Source organism: Drosophila sechellia, chromosome 2L, assembly GCF_004382195.2.
Source record: "Drosophila sechellia strain sech25 chromosome 2L, ASM438219v1, whole genome shotgun sequence".
NCBI lineage: Eukaryota > Metazoa > Arthropoda > Insecta > Diptera > Drosophilidae > Drosophila > Drosophila sechellia.
Genome location: NC_045949.1, coordinates 7300444 through 7317706, shown reverse-complemented (window position 1 = coordinate 7317706; position 17263 = coordinate 7300444). Strand labels below are relative to the sequence as shown.

The 17263-nt window shown below is 38.4% G+C and overlaps 2 protein-coding genes across 2 annotated transcripts; one reads left to right on the top strand and one right to left on the bottom strand.

Annotated features, from left to right (window-relative positions):
• The first annotated feature begins 1138 nt into the window (after positions 1–1138).
• Positions 1139–7000, top strand: LOC6611533 (protein peste). The gene is made up of 5 exons (XM_002036036.2): positions 1139–1354; positions 4659–4842; positions 5050–5355; positions 5413–5932; positions 5995–7000. The coding sequence occupies exons 2-5, from the start codon at positions 4702–4704 to the stop codon at positions 6717–6719; spliced, it is 1692 nt and encodes a 563-aa protein (XP_002036072.2). The 5' UTR covers positions 1139–1354; positions 4659–4701; the 3' UTR covers positions 6720–7000.
• Positions 7001–7069: 69 nt separating this feature from the next.
• Positions 7070–14740, bottom strand: LOC6611532 (alpha-tocopherol transfer protein-like). The gene is made up of 8 exons (XM_002036035.2): positions 14425–14740; positions 8497–8745; positions 8346–8437; positions 8125–8278; positions 7942–8067; positions 7697–7875; positions 7481–7631; positions 7070–7419 (listed from the first exon to the last, which is right to left on the bottom strand). Exons 2-8 carry the CDS (start codon positions 8681–8683, stop codon positions 7373–7375), a joined length of 936 nt encoding a protein of 311 aa, XP_002036071.1. The 5' UTR covers positions 8684–8745; positions 14425–14740; the 3' UTR covers positions 7070–7372.
• Between the last annotated feature and the right edge of the window lie 2523 nt (positions 14741–17263).

Below are 17263 nucleotides of genomic sequence, written 5' to 3'. Positions count from 1 at the left end.
CACTTCTGCTTGCTCCACTTCACCACATTGCAACATAATCTGCAGCGGTAACTGACTTTTGGCCCCAACTGATAGCTAATCCCAGTTAGCACGCCATGTGAAAGGAGGCAAAACACTAATCCAATAAGGAAGCCAGCCTGAATACGCACTGAAGCAACGACATTTGATTGTTTTATTGCCTCAGACTGCCATCCATTGGTGTTTTCTATGCCATTTGGTGGGAGTTGTGCCCCTATGATAGCGAAATAAAAAACAGTTGAAACATTGCTCTGATCGCTTGTCGATTTTCGCAGCTTACAAGTGTGTGGGGTTAGTCGTGAATGTTCGCTGTTCACCTAGTGCTAATCATCACGATTAGCCGCATTGATAAGGCTTCGACAATTTGTTATCAATTCGGATTTCTACTTTACGATTTATTTACTTTTCCACACGCCACCCGTTTCGTATGCGAAAATCCGCAGTTTTATGAAATCTAAGTGCATTGGATTTTCATTCGCTGATTGTGATTTTGTGAAATGTGACCCAGTTATATTTGCTATTCGACTGAACACTAGAAAATATGTTGACCCTTTCAGTTCAAGACATTTTATATTTATTGCATGTTAATAATTTAATCATTTAATTTAAATATATAAGAAACCTAAATATTTGTGAACCTAAAGATATTTGATTCTTAATTTAAATTTTTCATAATTTTCTTGTACATAATCAAATATGTAATTTTCCCTATGAAATTCAATTCAAGATTTGCTAAATGCTTTATGCTATTAAAACACAAAGAAAATAGTTTAATTTAGATTATTTCTCAAAATTTATATTAATATGGTGACACTTTTGTTTCTGACTTCTCCTTCCCTTTGATGCATTCTACAGTTTTAAAGTCGTACTCGCGTTTCAGTTTGTATATTATTTAATTCAAAATTCAATGGCACAACTATGAAAAGCCCAAAGCGCAAATTAACCCAAACACCCACTCGCTCACACACACTTACAGACCGTTGCTCGGATACTCGGAGCTCTTCTCAAGCCCAATTCCATTTTCATTTCCATTTCCATGTGCCGCACTTGACTGACATTCATCGGTCGCCGAGACCGCTCCGCTCTGCTCGCGGTCCGTTCGCCGAGAGTCCGCCGCACAGTCGCATCGAAGCCGCCGGGCGAAGCGGTACCATTTTACGGCATTTCCCAGGGACTCGTGTCCACTTTTCCGGCCTCTGTGCAAAGAAATCCTCCACGTGCTCAAGCGTTCTGTCCACATCCTTATCGAATTTCAATTTCCTCGCAAGGAAAACCAAAACGAAAAAGAGAAATTGAAGAGCCTGTGATTTGTTTCTATTTAGCAAATAAAAGTCAAGTGAGTGCCTTTAAAAGAAAACAAAGAAAATTTGGGAAGACAAAAGAAAACTCCTTTCGCAATATCACGTAATTTCTGAGCACTTCCTGCTTGGTTAACACATTACGTTTTGGCTTGATTTGGCTTAATCGCCGGCAGACTTATTAAGATTACAGGCCATTAAATGAAATCAACTTGACAAGAGTGAAAAATAGTCGCCAGACAGAAAACCAAATATATAAGTATGTACAGTGGCAATCTATATTGTACATTCTTTTTGTGTTTATACTGGCTTTGTGTGTCGTCTCCTTTCGAAGAAATAAGAGTGTCGGAATGCAAAACAAAGGGCTTCCAGCTTGGGCTACGAGGCGACCTGTTGATTGTGCGATTAATGGTCTAAAATTAGTCTGGGTATCAACAGTTCCCATGGAACACAACTGCTCAGGAAGATATTAAGCATTCGCCCCGTTGACGAATTATGTTTGTAGCTTGTACTTTTACACAAAAAATCGAAAACAAAAGTGGGGGATGTTAAATTATAATTAAAAAATTATAAAGTATATGTTTGTAGTATTCTGCAAAAGAACCACAGGTGATCTCACTTATATACCAAACAGGACGGTGGTGTTAAAAAACATTGCGTATGCGACCTGTTGGCGATTTAAAGTTCAAGATAATTTAATATCAACTTGCTCCCAACTAATTGCAGTTGCGTGTGCCTTTATAAGACAATAAATATCTGAAAAACAAATATTGTAAATACTCATATAAATACAAATGTCTAAATAAGAATATTTATTTAAATTTTCTTTATTGTATGCAATTAACCAAACGGTCAGAGCCAAAGAAACTTCCCATTCATTTTCCAGCTATTCGCTAATTGAATAATCAATGCGCAGATTGGCGAATCCTCAATAAAAACAACTGTTCGTTGGCAAATTACTCATGGGACCCGTTTAAATATAGTTCAAGATAAAAGAAACTAGCCCCTAATAGCATGTTCATTTAAGTTTTGTTTAAGAATTCAACTCATGCTGGACAATTAAAGTCAAATCAATTAATCAATTCACAATGAATTAATTAAAATCTCAAAGTGCTTAAACCATTTTGGTTAATACTGATGTCTTGGCTACGTAAAAGTAAAATTTAGAGACAATTTTAGACCATGCTTAAAGTTCAATAAAAAGAAACAAAATAACTTTCTGCGGTTCAGGGACCTTTAAAAGTACCAAGCCTATTTACGGTTTAGCCTTTCGCTCTTTATTTATAGTTTTTGGCATTTTCTTAAATCGTTCTGGGATTTTCATGCCGATAGCTCGTTATCAAAAAACTGGGGCGAGCATATGTGAATTACATGACTGTTTGCGAACTACGTCAAATCTGTGAGCTGCGGTTTATCTCAATGGCAGACTTTGTGGTCAAATGGGGTTGTAAAACATCAGGAAAAACTGAGAAGGTGTTGACTTGGCTCACTAGACGATCTTGAAGTATCGGGTTTACTGCGTCTGATTTAGTACTTAGAATTTCCGTTTCATATCAAGTGCACTTGCACTAATGAAGTGTACTCAAAAAATGCAGTTCCTATGAAATTCTTGCTAGAATGTTTCAGAATGCATTCACTTTCGATGTGGCTTCACATCAGAGTTCAGTGTACTCGGTGCATTTGCATAGAATATGAATAAAGCGTTCGGAGCATTTATAAAAATGTTAATATAAAAGATCAAGAACCAGAGAGTAAGACACGAGCATGCCTAATTTAATAATGAATCAAATATACCGGCCAGCAAAATTTAAGCTTAATTAAACGCAATTATTCAGTGTTGAGGCTTCGAGCTTCAAGAGCGAATATCAAAGAACTGCACTGAAAAAAACGTACCTTGCTATAAATTCACCACTTTTATAAACTCCAAAAATTGTAGGTATATATTTTCTCACAAAAAGAGATATTCTTGCCAAATTCTTTTAGAATTCCATTCAAAATCTATCGTCGTTATGTGCGGGATTGCTCTTGATCTAATTGAATTAAGCGAAAAATGCGGGATGAACTCTACATGATGCACCTGTCCAACGTCCATTTCAATTAAAACTCACTTCAGATTAATTGTGAAGACAATAAAAAGGCGCCGACAAATGCTCGACAGCTATTCATCATTCAAAAGACATAATCATATCAATTTACCAGACACCAGAACACAACTGACACGCTCCCAAATAAGCATATATGTATATATGGGTATATATATAGATTCCCACTCGTATTCATGTGCAATAACGCAAAGTGTCAAAGACCCAACCATAGCTCACTGCGGGGTCAATTGATAGACTCAATTATGAAGATATATCACAGAGATGCGAACCTGTGCCATATGTACATATGCAATATTTATGCTCAAGTGATACATAGTGTTTAGTGATGGGAACTCTGGGCAGATTGGTCAAATAATTGCCAGGGGATGGGTTCCCGATAAGCGATAAGTGCAGTGCAGTTCAATTTCCTCAATTGTCTGTGGCTTCCTCATGGGTTTGTTTACCTAGGAGTTCAGAATCCGCTTATCGGACCACAGTGAATGCCCCCTATGAGGAAATTCGCCTACCGAATGCGATCATATAATATTATCCACATTCATGCATGTTTTTCGTAAATGAAACTGATAGTTACACGTACCATATTGCTTACATTGCAGCTTCAAACTATCATAACCAATTAAAACACATCAACGTAGAGTGTCGGGGGAAGCTTTGTAATTATCACCACTGATAGTAGATTCGACTATAGTTCTGTATACATATATACTTACCGGACTTAGTATATTCTACATGAGTGTAAACAGCAATTGAAAGTCACGCTTTGCTTAAATTGATTCAATTATATTGATAAAAATAGACGCTATGGGAATTCGTCACTCAATAAACTGCTGCGCTTTTTGCATTTTATTTGTATTCAATTCTTTGTTGAGCATTTCTTTGTTCGCCATACTTATATTAATATGGGACTTGATGCATCTGTTAAAAAGAGATTTGATTTTACATCTTTTTTAATCTTTTACTAACGCTGCCTGAAAGTAGGCAACACGAAATTAAGAAAATGACTAAAATAAATCATAACTTAGTTCATCAGTATAAGACTTAATATAAATGAAAAATAAATTTGTGTAAAGTTATTATATTTGTTCCAGATGATTTTATAATTGGAAACTTATCAGAACATTCTTAATTTGCACTACATTTATGAGCGCGCTCATTTGACATATTTTTATATGTTTGTAAATAGACGGTCAATTTATCCATTTCCATTGATGTTTCAATGACTTGCATATCATTACAGGCACCATTAGGTATCCACACACTATCCCAGCCCAGCGTGAGCCATGCCAACACAAAACAGCGCGATGTGGGGCCAAAAAAGTAATCGCAAATTAATTATCGGCATTTTCGGCTTCTGCCTGGGACTATTTGGCATATTGTGCGGCATGTTCTGGGTGGACCTGTTCGATTGGATCATGCACAAGGTAATCCCAGTCAGGGACAAGGGTTCAGTTAAGTTCAGTTCACTTCACTCCAGTGTGTTAGCCCGGCCAGCTGCATTCGATTAGTGGCTAAAGCCAATTGAGAGCCAAAGGAAAACAGCCGCCTCTCAATTGACGAGAATCAGAGATCGAGGAAAACTCGTTGAGATTTTCAATTAATACCAATTGGCGGCTTCTGTTCTTCCACAGGAAATGGCTCTGGCCCCCGACACACGTGTCTACGACAATTGGAAGAGTCCGCCAATGGATCTCAGTCTGGACATCTACCTGTACAACTGGACGAACCCGGAGGAGTTCGGCAACCTTTCCACGAAGCCCATTCTGGAGCAGGTGGGTCCTTATCGTTTTATCGAGCGACCCGATAAGGTGGACATCCACTGGCATCCAGAAAACGCATCCGTCAGCTATCGCAGGCGCAGCTTGTTCTACTTTGATGCGGAGGCCAGTAACGGGAGTCTGGACGATGAGATTACCACGCTTAATGCAGTGGCTCTGGTAAATATCCTACAAATTGTTTCCCTTTTATTATATAAATATAAATTTACATTTCAGTCTGCAGCCGCCACTGCCAAATATTGGCCTCCAGTTAAGCGTTCCCTTGTCGACGTGGGTCTCAAGATGTACGGCGCCGAGATGTCCGTCCAAAAATCGATCGACGAGCTCCTCTTCACCGGCTACAATGACGCAATGATCGACGTGGCCATGGCCATGCCCATTTTCGGTGATGAGGTGAAGGTTCCATTCGATAAGTTCGGTTGGTTCTATACGCGCAATGGAAGTGCCGATCTTACCGGAGTTTTTAATGTCTTCACTGGTGCCGATCACCTGACCAAACTGGGTCAGATGCACTCGTGGAATTACCAGGAGAACACTGGATTCTTTGATTCCTATTGCGGAATGACCAATGGATCCGCCGGGGAGTTCCAGCCACAGCATCTGAAACCCGGCGATAGTGTTGGTTTATTTACGCCCGATATGTGCCGAACGATTCCGCTGGATTATGTGGAAACTTTGGATATTGAGGGACTGGAGGGTTTTAAATTCTCAGGTGGAGCTCGATCTGTAGATAATGGTGAGTCTTGAAAAGATTTGGTAAATTGTGAGTACACATTCTATTATAGATTTATATTTCAGGCACTCAGTATCCCGAGAACCTTTGCTTTTGTGGTGGCCAATGTGTTCCCTCGGGAGTGATGAACATCAGTTCCTGTCGTTTTGGATCTCCTGTGTTCATGTCCTATCCGCACTTTTTCAACGGCGATCCTTACTACCTAGATCAGGTAGAGGGCTTGACTCCTAACCAGAAGGATCACGAGTTTTATATGGTTGTGCAGCCAAGTACTGGTATTCCCCTGGAGGTGGCTGCCCGATTTCAAGTGAATATGCTCGTGGAGCCAATCCAAGGGATCAGCTTATACACTGGAATACCGAAGGTATTTTTCCCACTCGTATGGTTCGAGCAGAAAGTAAGAATCACTCCAGATATGGCAGACCAACTGAAGGTGCTGCCCATTGTCATGCTTTCCGGACATATCTTCGCCGGAATTTGCTTGATCGTAGGCATAACTCTTCTCTGCTGGACTCCGGTTCAGATTCTACTGGCTTCCTGTCGAAATCGTAGATACGATCTGAAGACCAAAACCAAAACGAATGGCCAGTATAAGAGTCGCTCCCAATTCTCCAGTGCTGAGGAACTGAAGTCCAAGGCCTCCACTTTGGTCTGCGAAAAGAGTGTCAAAGGATCTCCGGACAGTTCGCCGCTCCTCGAAAAAGGCCGAAAGCCAACCATCATTAAATCCCAGACGGGTGAAAGTGTGACCACTGCATCCACAGCCATCAGCGACAATAAGCAGGATTGAACCGGACCGCCACATCCACGCCATCTAGATAGTTAAGCCGTCCTAGTGCTTTAGTCGTAGCTCATAGTTTAGTGACACTCTAAAACACCCAAGTGAAAATTGCAAGCATTCCCGTGCCTATGCCAAAGATTAGATAGCCTCCGAAGTCGAACCGTCTGGCGGTCTTCGCTTAGCTAACGAATACTCTTTTTACATTCCTTAGTTGTTAGATATGTTTTGTATTAAAATGATTTCTTGACCCATGGCTTTCGTGTCAAATAAAATTTCCAACTAAAAAGAAATTATCATTTCAGTATGTTAAGTGATCAAGATTGCACTTAACTATTTTTATTTCATTACAGCTCACAACGTTTGTTTTGAATTTTAACAAAATTTTTTCATCTTTATTAGTTCAATAACAATTATACAAAATATATAGTACATATGGTATCAACTTTAATGCCTAGCTCATCAGCTTGAATCGTGACCATTTTAATTATTGTGATTATTTTTCTTAACCTTACATTTAAAGGGCAAAGAGACTATTACTTAACGTACGACAATATTTGCAATATCACAAATGACCCAACTTAAGTGACTAAAATACGAATCGAAAGGGGGAAGTGAGGATTGTGCGGATTTGGGGGGATAGTTTTGGACTTTTCCTTGTACTCTTACTTCTTCATCTTATACCCTTCAGTATAACCATAGCTGTCAGCAACTAAAAAAAGTTAAGTTTATAAGTATGAAAAGCCTGATATTATTGTTTATGAATATCTTACGTTCATAATCCTTGGAATAGCACTCAAAGAATTCGCCCAGGACTTTGCCGGGTGGCAGTTCCCATGTGGCAGAACCACCGTATTTCGGAGGCAAAGCCTTCGCCTCAATATGGGAGATCAGGGACTTGTAGTCCTTGCCATGGAAGAATATCTACAAAATAAGAATTTATTACTTATAACTTTACTTCATTTCATGTATTTCTTGTTGAAACTCACCCTCTTGCGCAGCTTTTCGCGAATGAATGGCTTGAATACAGCAAAGAGCATATTGAATATGTATGAATTATTCACAATGTGAACTGCTTTCAAACGCATGCAGATGCATTCTTGAATGTAATCCAGCAACATGGCCGCAAACGACGGGGTAAATTGTGTAATGTGGCTAAGTGGCAGCCCTGCAAAGTGGTTAACATGTATTAAGTAACTTGTATAATTTGTATTTCCTGTCTAGAATTCATTACCTTCCATATCGATGATGACAACTGCGCCGCAAATTTGTGAGTAGGGCTCCACCATAGAACCCAGTACGGTCAATTGAATGCCACGGAATAGATCCACCAAGGGCACTTGCGATGGCTTCCATTTTTCTAGGGTTATTCAATTATTTATAGACACTTTTAAGTTGTTTAAACAGCCAAACTTACTGCCAGCTTCCAGCACCAAAAGGCGACGGCCGTGTTGATCTCTTTGGGGCAGCAAATTCAGAATATTTGCCTCGAAAACGTTTCTCAACTTGCTGGGGATTATGTTCTCGCAAGCGACTCCGTACTTCAGTTTCATGTGATAAAAGTTCTTGAGCTGTACACAATGTAAGAGAAAATAAATAAAAAATAAACATTCAGCTGGATCTTTATCTTTAACTTACCCTTTTCAAGGCACTTTCTGGATAGTAATGGGTGGGACGCAGGAACATCATCATATACTCATCATCCAATGGCAGGTTCAGGTACTTTTCATCTATTAATTGGCAATTTGTTTTAAGTTTTATTAACCATCGAGCATGTGCGTTCACCCACTTTGAATAAGTTCCCTGAGATCCTTGATGGCCTGCTCCTTGACGCCGGGCACTTCCCGCAGCTCGTCCTGTGCCTTCTTTAGTGCCCATTCCGGCGCTGGTTCCTTCTCCATGCGGATCTGTGCCGAGCCCAGATCGATGTAGGGCAACTTGTGCTCATCGTAGCTAATGCACTCTGCCTTGCCCATGGTGTGGATGTGTTGTGAGATCTGGATGCCGTGATCTGCCGCTAGTTGTTCACCGGTTCAGGCTGCGAACGAGAATGAAGTTGTTTTGGTCTCGGCTCAAACATTTTGAGTGGTTTGGCAACCATTTCCTCAACGCGATTGGTACAACTGGGTTACTTCCGCAGCTGGGCCAAAACCCCAAGCAGAAAGCAAAAGCGGCAACAGTTCAATGCCTCGCTCCAATGGAAACTGTTTTAATATATAATATATATATATATACACCTCAATGTTTATGTATGAGTCAAAGCTGATCTTCATAGGCAAAAGTCGCCGAAAACCGCCACAACGGAAGAAGAGTCCGCCGGAAAAACGGGTAAATATATATAGATATAGACACAGATAGACGACTAATAGACAATAGCGCCCAAAACTGGTCGCAAAACGTGCGTTCGATGGCCAAAATCGTTGGATACCCTCACCGCAAAGGTTATAGAAATTCGGTCAGGGCGTTTGCTGCACTTCTTGGGTCATTTATCATGATTTTTTAAAGACTGTCATATACTAACGGAATTAAATTTAGATGAAGTTAGATGTTTAAATTTGCATAAGTGTGCCATTAATTATTAATTATTAATTATTAATATTAAGTTTATTATAAGTATGCCATTATAATAGTTTTATAGCTACATAAAGTCAACATTAGCTTCTAGTAAATACATGTTTAAGAACAAATAAGTACATAACTATTTTAAGTATGATTTTCTTAGGGTCTACAGTCTTTCAACACTCGTTCTCTCTATATGTATGATACATATCAACAAGTACGTGCCTCGACTTTTTGGCTCGCAGACGACTTGGAAACACCTTGGCTGCCAAAACAAAATTGGTCAAAATCGGCTCGATGACGTAGCACTTGTGATCTATGCCCTGTCATGAAGGACATGACAATGGCACAGAAATGTCCGACTCGAAGTTGAGAAGTTAAAGAACTTCGGTCGGTGGATTGAGCCGCAGAGTAGTGAAAATCGGTGTTGGCCATTAAATCTGATTTACGGCTGCTCTTATGATTCAAAGCAATTAGTACGTTTTTTGATATTGACTTTTTTGTGCGGTCAACGCGAATGAAGGTAAAAGTCAAGGCCAAGAGCAGAGATTGTTTGATATCATTATATAGTATAGTAGATTGGAGTCGAAAACTTGAAAAACTTGGAGTCGACATAGAGGCATTTGTTATTCTTGCAATGCGTTGCGGCTTTTTGATTTTCGTGGCTTCCAGAAATTTCGTCAATGAATCTTGGGTAATTTATGCTTTTATTTATTTTGGGCCTTTGTGTTTGACTTGGCTTTTGCCGTGGAGTTCAACAGCCCATAAAGTTATGCGCATACTAATTTGTTGGTCAATCTTGTCTTCTGATGTTGTATAATCCAATTAAAGTGGGAAAATGAGTGACAAAAATTTGGGTGTGACATGCGAAAATAATAAAATAAAATGCGCCAAATAATTGTAATCTTGGTTTTGAGACATTTCCTTGGCAGAGGTTTCGTGAGTAAAATAATTGTCAATTAACCGCACGCAATATGTCAAGTCAACTACAGAAAAAGGGTTAATATCATGTAAAATTGTGTCAAAAAAATAACACATCCGTATGTGCAATTTTGTAAAGTTTCAACTTAATTTAAGCTAATTTGTTTATCACAGTAGAACCAAATTGCAAAGTTTTATTTAGTCTTCGTCACATTATCTGACAAATAGCAAATTGGTGCTAATTGCGAGGAAATGAACTTTGATTGCTGACTTAATACCATTTTGTTTGCGCCTTGTGCATTTAGGAAAAATCGAATTTAAATTTAGTCACCTATGTAGGGTAGTGCCATTGTTCAGAATCATAGTGACTCAGCTTTAAACGAATCCGGTTTTTATCGTTCCTTCAGTTTTAAGTTATGTTAAGTTGAGTAGGGAGCAATCAAGTTAAATGGAGTTGTAATTTTAAATGATCTTGTGCCTCAGGGACACGTTTTAAAAATGAATGTAAATATTTCCGCTGATATTTAACGCTCTTTGGCTAGGAAATATCATTGTGAACTGCATATAAGCAACAGAATCTATATAAAAACGAGTTTTCACGGACCTTGGCCTTGGTCTTAAGTTGAAGTCATCGAACGCATCCTTGAAAATGATTCCTGCTTTTAATGCATTTTAAACTAGTTTAGTTTATTCCTTAAAGGGAAAGTTAAAACGATAAACCGGTACTCTGTTCAGAAAGTCCTTTGTCTTGATGTTAAACTATAAATGCTTATAGAAAACAATTCTTGAGTTCCACAGCTGTAGATATCTCCCCTTGATTTATAAATAGCCTCTGGACTTTAACTAATGGGAATTTTGTACTTCTCAATTTTAATTAAAACAGAAAAATACCTCAACAAAAAAACCCGTTCTCAGCTAGCTTAATTGTGAACCCTGTTTGTTTTTTTATGACCCACAACAGTGTACTGCGAACCCAACCTCCCGGATGCACTTTCGGCAGAATCTGATGTTTCCATTGAAGGAAAACTTCCAACCGCCGATCAAAGTCTGATGCAAGCAAATAATTACCGGCCTGCTCCGTGCGATACCCATTTAATAGCTGTCATTATGTGCCCCAACTTCACCTGCCTCAACAATTGTGCTCCACTGGGGATTATTTCACTTTATCTGGTTGAACTTATGTGGTCTTTCGCTAGCATAGCCGCAACCGAATCGAACAGAGGCGTTTCACTTACTTGTGGCCCCGAGAAACGAATTGCGATTGGGTACAAATCCAGTAGTAGTGGGTCGGTTAAATAAGCTGATAACTGGTATCGCAAGGCAGAAGAAAACAGAACAAAGGAACATTCAAATTCAGCTTGAAAGTCTAATCGGGTTATGTCCACTCATATAAACGAGCTATTATTGTATATAGATTAGCCAACAACAGAAGTAATCCCGAAAGCAAACTACTGTCTAATCAATTCCAACTTAACTGCCCGGGCTTTAAAGTATTAGAAAAAAAACCAAAACAATGCTGCTTTTATAATAAAAAAAAATGCACTCAATACTCCGAGCCAACATGATATGCATAAATAAACAAGCCATATGAAAAATGATCAATAACATCAACTAGCCAGCTATTTGATGCAAATAGCTGTTTTTCTTTATGCATTTTACCATTTTGCAGCGCCACAGATGACGAAGCAAAATGCAAAAGATATAGAAAATCCGAAGTTTTAAATACCCTTGGAAAGTTTATCTAACAACTCCGCTGTAGCCTTTGTTTTCATGACAGATTCAACGACAATAGTTTATCGTTTTTTACAAAACGTGAAAGCGATAAGACATAAACATGCCAAAAGAATATAAAAAACAATGTTAGTGGTATATCGCAAAAACAATCTTTTAAATCGACTGTTTAATTAAATTGTATCTACAAACCACTATACTTAATCGAGTGAAAATACATGTACACTGGCCTAACTGCACGATTAATCAATCAAACTCTTGGCTTTAATAGAGAGTTTATTAAAACTAAAACACCTGGGCTATAAACCAAATGATCCAGCTAATAAATTGATTACAGCCCACTTTGCTATCGGCTTAGTCTCGCCTCTGACTTTTAAATGGGTCAATCCAGTTTGTGAATACGGTATATATAGTACAATGTCAGCTCTGATCAAAAGTCTAATGCATTTCTCGTGCCTTGCATATCAATCTATTTGGCTAAGTGGAGGACTTTGTTTTTATTGCAATGATATAAACATGTGTGATTTCATAGCAATTAGCCGGTTATAAGCCAATCAATGAAAGCGATCAAAGCATTAAATGCAAATCGGGCTCAATTAACCGCAAGCTAGGTAATATCCAGAATTACCTGTTTAGGGTGCCAACTGACTTTTGAACTTTCAACAACCCTAACGATGTCTACATTAACTATTTAATGGTCTTTTTATAGAACAACTTAAGATGCTAGAAAGTTACTTAAGGCAAATTAAAGGCTTGTGCATGCTTGACTAACTATTTTAATGTAATAATGGTATTTTTATAGAACAACTAGACATGTTAGGTCGTTACTGAACAGTTGGCTAAAAACTCTTGCACAATGCATTTCCCAGCTCCACATGATCTGGGCCAACAACAGTAGGCAAATGACATTACGAGTCAGCAACTGCATTACTTGGCTCACCCACTGAACCGGCTGCTCAAAAGATAAATAAATACTCGACTCGAATGATTCTCGAGGAGCAGGAATAGCCGGTTTCGATTTCTTTCACAATGCCAAAATCAACAGACTCGATCGTACGAACGTGGCTATAAAACATCGCCTTCGTTTCCAAGTACGAAGTCGATAGAGAAGTATTCAGAGATATGTAAATTTTCAGATTCAATAACGGCTCATTGTATATTTTCGCAAGTCTATGTTATGGGTATCCTTCACTTGACAAAATGTTAACAATTTGGGTAAATTTCATGCCCATACACAACACGATCGGCCGTAAGATGTTTAAGTGGTTTTGAGTTCACTTATTTTTTCGGCACGCTGAGAACCACAAGGTCGCTTGTTATATGTGGATATAGAATTAAGCGGAGTTTGCAATAGTTAAATATGAGATCTAAATAAGTTGTCCAAATCGCTATGTTAATACGGGCAAATCATTATAAACTCTGCCAATGTTTTAGTGTCAATAGAGCAAATGTTTTCATTGCCCACTGAATCGGCTGATTGAGGTCTGAAATATTTATAAACTACGACCATCGATCCCGTGAATCGACAGAAATTGAAGCCAGATGGAGCGAGACAGAAAATTGTCACTAATGCTGGGTGCGAACGGGACATCAGCACCATGCGTCAATTTGCATTTCAATTGTGTTACATTTGCATGCAGTAGAAACACGCTAAAAGGAACAGCTTTGAAAAGTTTTAGTTAGCCTTTAATGTATTTTAATGCAAGGAACTGGATCCTTGTAACAAACTAAATGAAATTAATTATTTTTAAATTTTATCTCAGCTTAAATACAATATTCCTGCATAAAAATGTTTCCAAGCTTTCTCTATTTTAAATGAACAAGCAAGTAAACTAACAAATAATTATAGCTTTTAACTTCAAATATAGCACTGTGCATACCGTTACAAGTTATTTCAAATGCTTCATTAAGTTGTACCCCTACTTCAACTATGCACAATTAAAATGGTTTCAAATTACCACACTGAAACGGCGCAGCAACAAAATGCTTAACAAAAAACGACAGAGTAACACTTTTGTTCCATTATTGTGCGCCATTCAAAACGACTTTACTTGCCGCAGCGAAACAGCTCTTAAATAATTTGGAACCACACATTTTCACACACTCAAATGGTGTAATATGCCAACCACCCGCCCATCTGCCTTAGGCAATTCCCACTTTACTTAGCCACACAGATATTATCAGCTACCGAAGATCGGAGTGCCCCGAAGTGGTGAGCTTGCGGAGATTATGAATGGTAATAGCCTGGGATATAGATGACCATCGGGAGGGCGGGGTTGTTTGGTATCAAGACGCACGCGCTGACGAAATGCAGCCAAGTGGTAATTGTTTTTATGGCCAAAAGCCAGAGAGCCATAAGTTGCTTGTGGCAGGCAGGCTGGTCGGGTAAAGTGTGTCAACGGGGCTGCGCATGCGCATTGCCCAAAGGCAAAAGTAAAGTAAAATCTACGAGCACAATGGCCAAATCGTGCTTTCTATGGAGCATAATGTTGTTAACGCAACTTACCGCAAAAATACACACAAAATTACACGCCTCGAACGGCACGGAGATATTCAATTTTTTTCGTTTTCGTTTATTTTTTGCAAAAGTAGATTCAAAGATTTCACGTTTCACTGTTGGCAAACTTTTGCAATTGGCCAAAAAAGGCAGCGGAAGAGGCGGAGGAGGTGGAGTTGCTGGGGGGTGATTTTCGATTTTCCTATGCGGACAGGACGCGCAATATAAGGTGCGAATCTTGGCGGAACAAATTCGTTAAATGCGGCGGCGACGTCCAAATGGCAACGCGGTCAAAACAACTCTGAGATTGAAAGCCACTCTCGAGCTCTTGTTATTAATTAACTGGCCAACTCAAGCTTGACAATAAAACGGCTACGGCGAATGCTAAACAAATGAGAGAGCCGAATGAAAGCTGTCTCTTGGGGAGCATTACCCAGCACTGCGAGAGCTTTTGCAAGACCCCCACAAGGTTTTAAAGCGGTAAGCTTTTCAAAGATGTAACCGCCTTTTGTAGACGTAAACATTCTGCAGGTCTTAAAAAACGTCTGTATTTAATAAGACAAACATTCTTTTATCGATAATATAACACAAATCATGTTACAAACAAATTAAAAATATTTGATTTAATTCCCTTTTATATTTTAAACCAGGCATGGTATTAAGAAATGAAATAAAGTTTAAAAAAATATAAAAAGTAAAGTAATTCAAATGTAGAGATTAAGAAAAGTCAACTCGATTCGGTACACACATTTGGTAAAAAGTAAAAACCTTTATATGGATTTCTATTAACCCCTTTCGACACTTTTTAGCACTGGCTGATAGCTTACAGCCCAACTGGTTTAACCAAGGAACCGAACCTCAACACTTTTTTAAGCTCCTACTTGTTGACTTTGAAATAGTAAACATGTTTTTATCAGCTAATATCAGATCGTGCCAATCTATCAATTAGCCAAGGTGGAACCCTTGGGGGCGAGCGTTAACCACGCTTGAATAATTGCAATTATTTTTACCTCTTTGAGTGCTTCACATTTTGCTGATGGCAGCACTCGCAGCTGAAATGCTCAACTTTCTTTAGCCAAATTCAGGGCCACCGGGTGAAGTTCATAGCATTTGTTCTTGGCCAGTTCTTTTGTTTCATTTGGCCATGCTTGCAGTTTTCTTTTTTGACCAAACAGCACTTTCGTTATCATCGCTACCTCTTGGAGCTGATAAATTAAACATTTTTCGCAGGTTGAGTTATCTAAATTATGACAGTATGTGGGGAAAAAAACGGTTTGCCATAAAGATAATGACCACGTATTGAGAGCCAAATAACTTGTTGATTAATTACTTAACTTGGTTGTATAAAAAAGGCAAGCTATGAAGATATGACCGCAGGAACATTTATGAATACGTAAAATCTACTTTCGACAATGTAAATTAAGATGAATACTTAAAAATTAAGTATACGCAGCAAATTACGTATACGCAAAAACTCGCACTGTAACTAACCTATCCAGACAGCTATAAAACCAAAATCTTTCAACATAGGTGGAAGTTCTACAACCTAGTCTATCGTCCAGCCAAAATATTTTTAAATGCTCGTAATTCAGAATACTGGAGAATAGCTATTTAATTTTACCCAAAATTGTTAAATCCATTTCTAAATACAGCTTCGAGATTATTCATCTATGGTTTTCCCTCGTAAATATTTTCTCAATGCCAATATTTCATCACAGATGACACACATTTGTTGGCTTTAGTTGCACATTGTCGTTGTAGCACTTCCGACTTTAGCTTTTACTGGAGGATCAAAGTCGAACTGGGGAATCAGCTCGACATATGCCTGATTGGTAAACTTCGTCCGGTTCAGAATATGAGTTCGGGTAAGACATCGATCAATCGTATGCTCTATTAAATTATTGCACTTTGAGCAGGTGGTTTTGCAATAATTAAACGTATCTGGTGAGCAACTGTAAGCTCACCTGCGAAGCCAGCTAATTTTCTTCAGATGTTTAAAGTTCAAATTAAACCTTCTTACCCTCATTATTTAAAAACATGTGTCAAGAATAGGTATGCATTATCTTAAACTTGTCGCCTAAGGTATTAAGTGTTCTCCGCTGGGGACTTTCAGTTATCAACGGATGCCATGGCTTACGCATTATTATTCAATAGTTGTCGCGATTAGCAATCCCTATCGGTGAATCTCAAAGAATAAAGTCTTGGATTGTGACTATGCTATTTAAACACGATTCGTTGGGCATACCTAATCTGAATAGGGTTCGATATTAGCCAATAAATCTCAAATTTGAAAATCTAACTTTTGCCTTATTATTTAAGACTCATTTTGGCAAAATTAGGGCTTAATCAAACTAAATTTACGATACACTAAATCTGTTAAATTTCAAATTAAGTTATGGTTTTCAAAATCATACTCAAGAGTTGTTTGAAATTGTACAAAAACATATTCCTAAAAAAATATTTTTATCTGTATTTTAAATTCTATACTTAAAAATGACTTGTCACTGAATAAAATTCGATAAAAGCTATTTCCCAACACTGTGGAAATCGAGATAAGTTTGTTGATGGAATCTTTTGAATGTTTTTCGTGGGCAAATAAAAGTGTCAATCGAACTTGCACACTCCAAACAAGTATCTCAATCTTTTGAACTCATCAACAAAAGCAAAACAGAAGCTCAATAATCCAGCTGATGCAGCACCAATGGCAGTATCAAGAACTTAGTAACAAATAAGTGAAAACAAAAACAAATACATGTGCTTGAAACCAAAGAAACAACAGCGAAAATAGTAGCGGGTTGACGACTACGTTGAGCTTCGACAGCAAATCGTATCAGAAGTGAAGACTTTG

Bases quoted from the DNA above. Each gene is read 5' to 3' on its own strand.
- LOC6611533 (XM_002036036.2), top strand. From the start codon at position 4,702: ATGCCAACACAAAACAGCGCGATGTGGGGCCAAAAAAGTAATCGCAAA. The intron at 5,356-5,412 runs GTAAATATCCTA...TTTACATTTCAG, and splicing joins CGCTTAATGCAGTGGCTCTG to TCTGCAGCCGCCACTGCCAA. The intron at 5,933-5,994 runs GTGAGTCTTGAA...TTTATATTTCAG, and splicing joins AGCTCGATCTGTAGATAATG to GCACTCAGTATCCCGAGAAC.
- LOC6611532 (XM_002036035.2), bottom strand. From the start codon at position 8,683: ATGGGCAAGGCAGAGTGCATTAGCTACGATGAGCACAAGTTGCCCTAC. The intron at 8,068-8,124 runs GTAAGTTTGGCT...GAATAACCCTAG, and splicing joins TTTGGTGCTGGAAGCTGGCA to AAAAATGGAAGCCATCGCAA. The intron at 7,632-7,696 runs GTGAGTTTCAAC...CTTATTTTGTAG, and splicing joins GCGAAAAGCTGCGCAAGAGG to ATATTCTTCCATGGCAAGGA.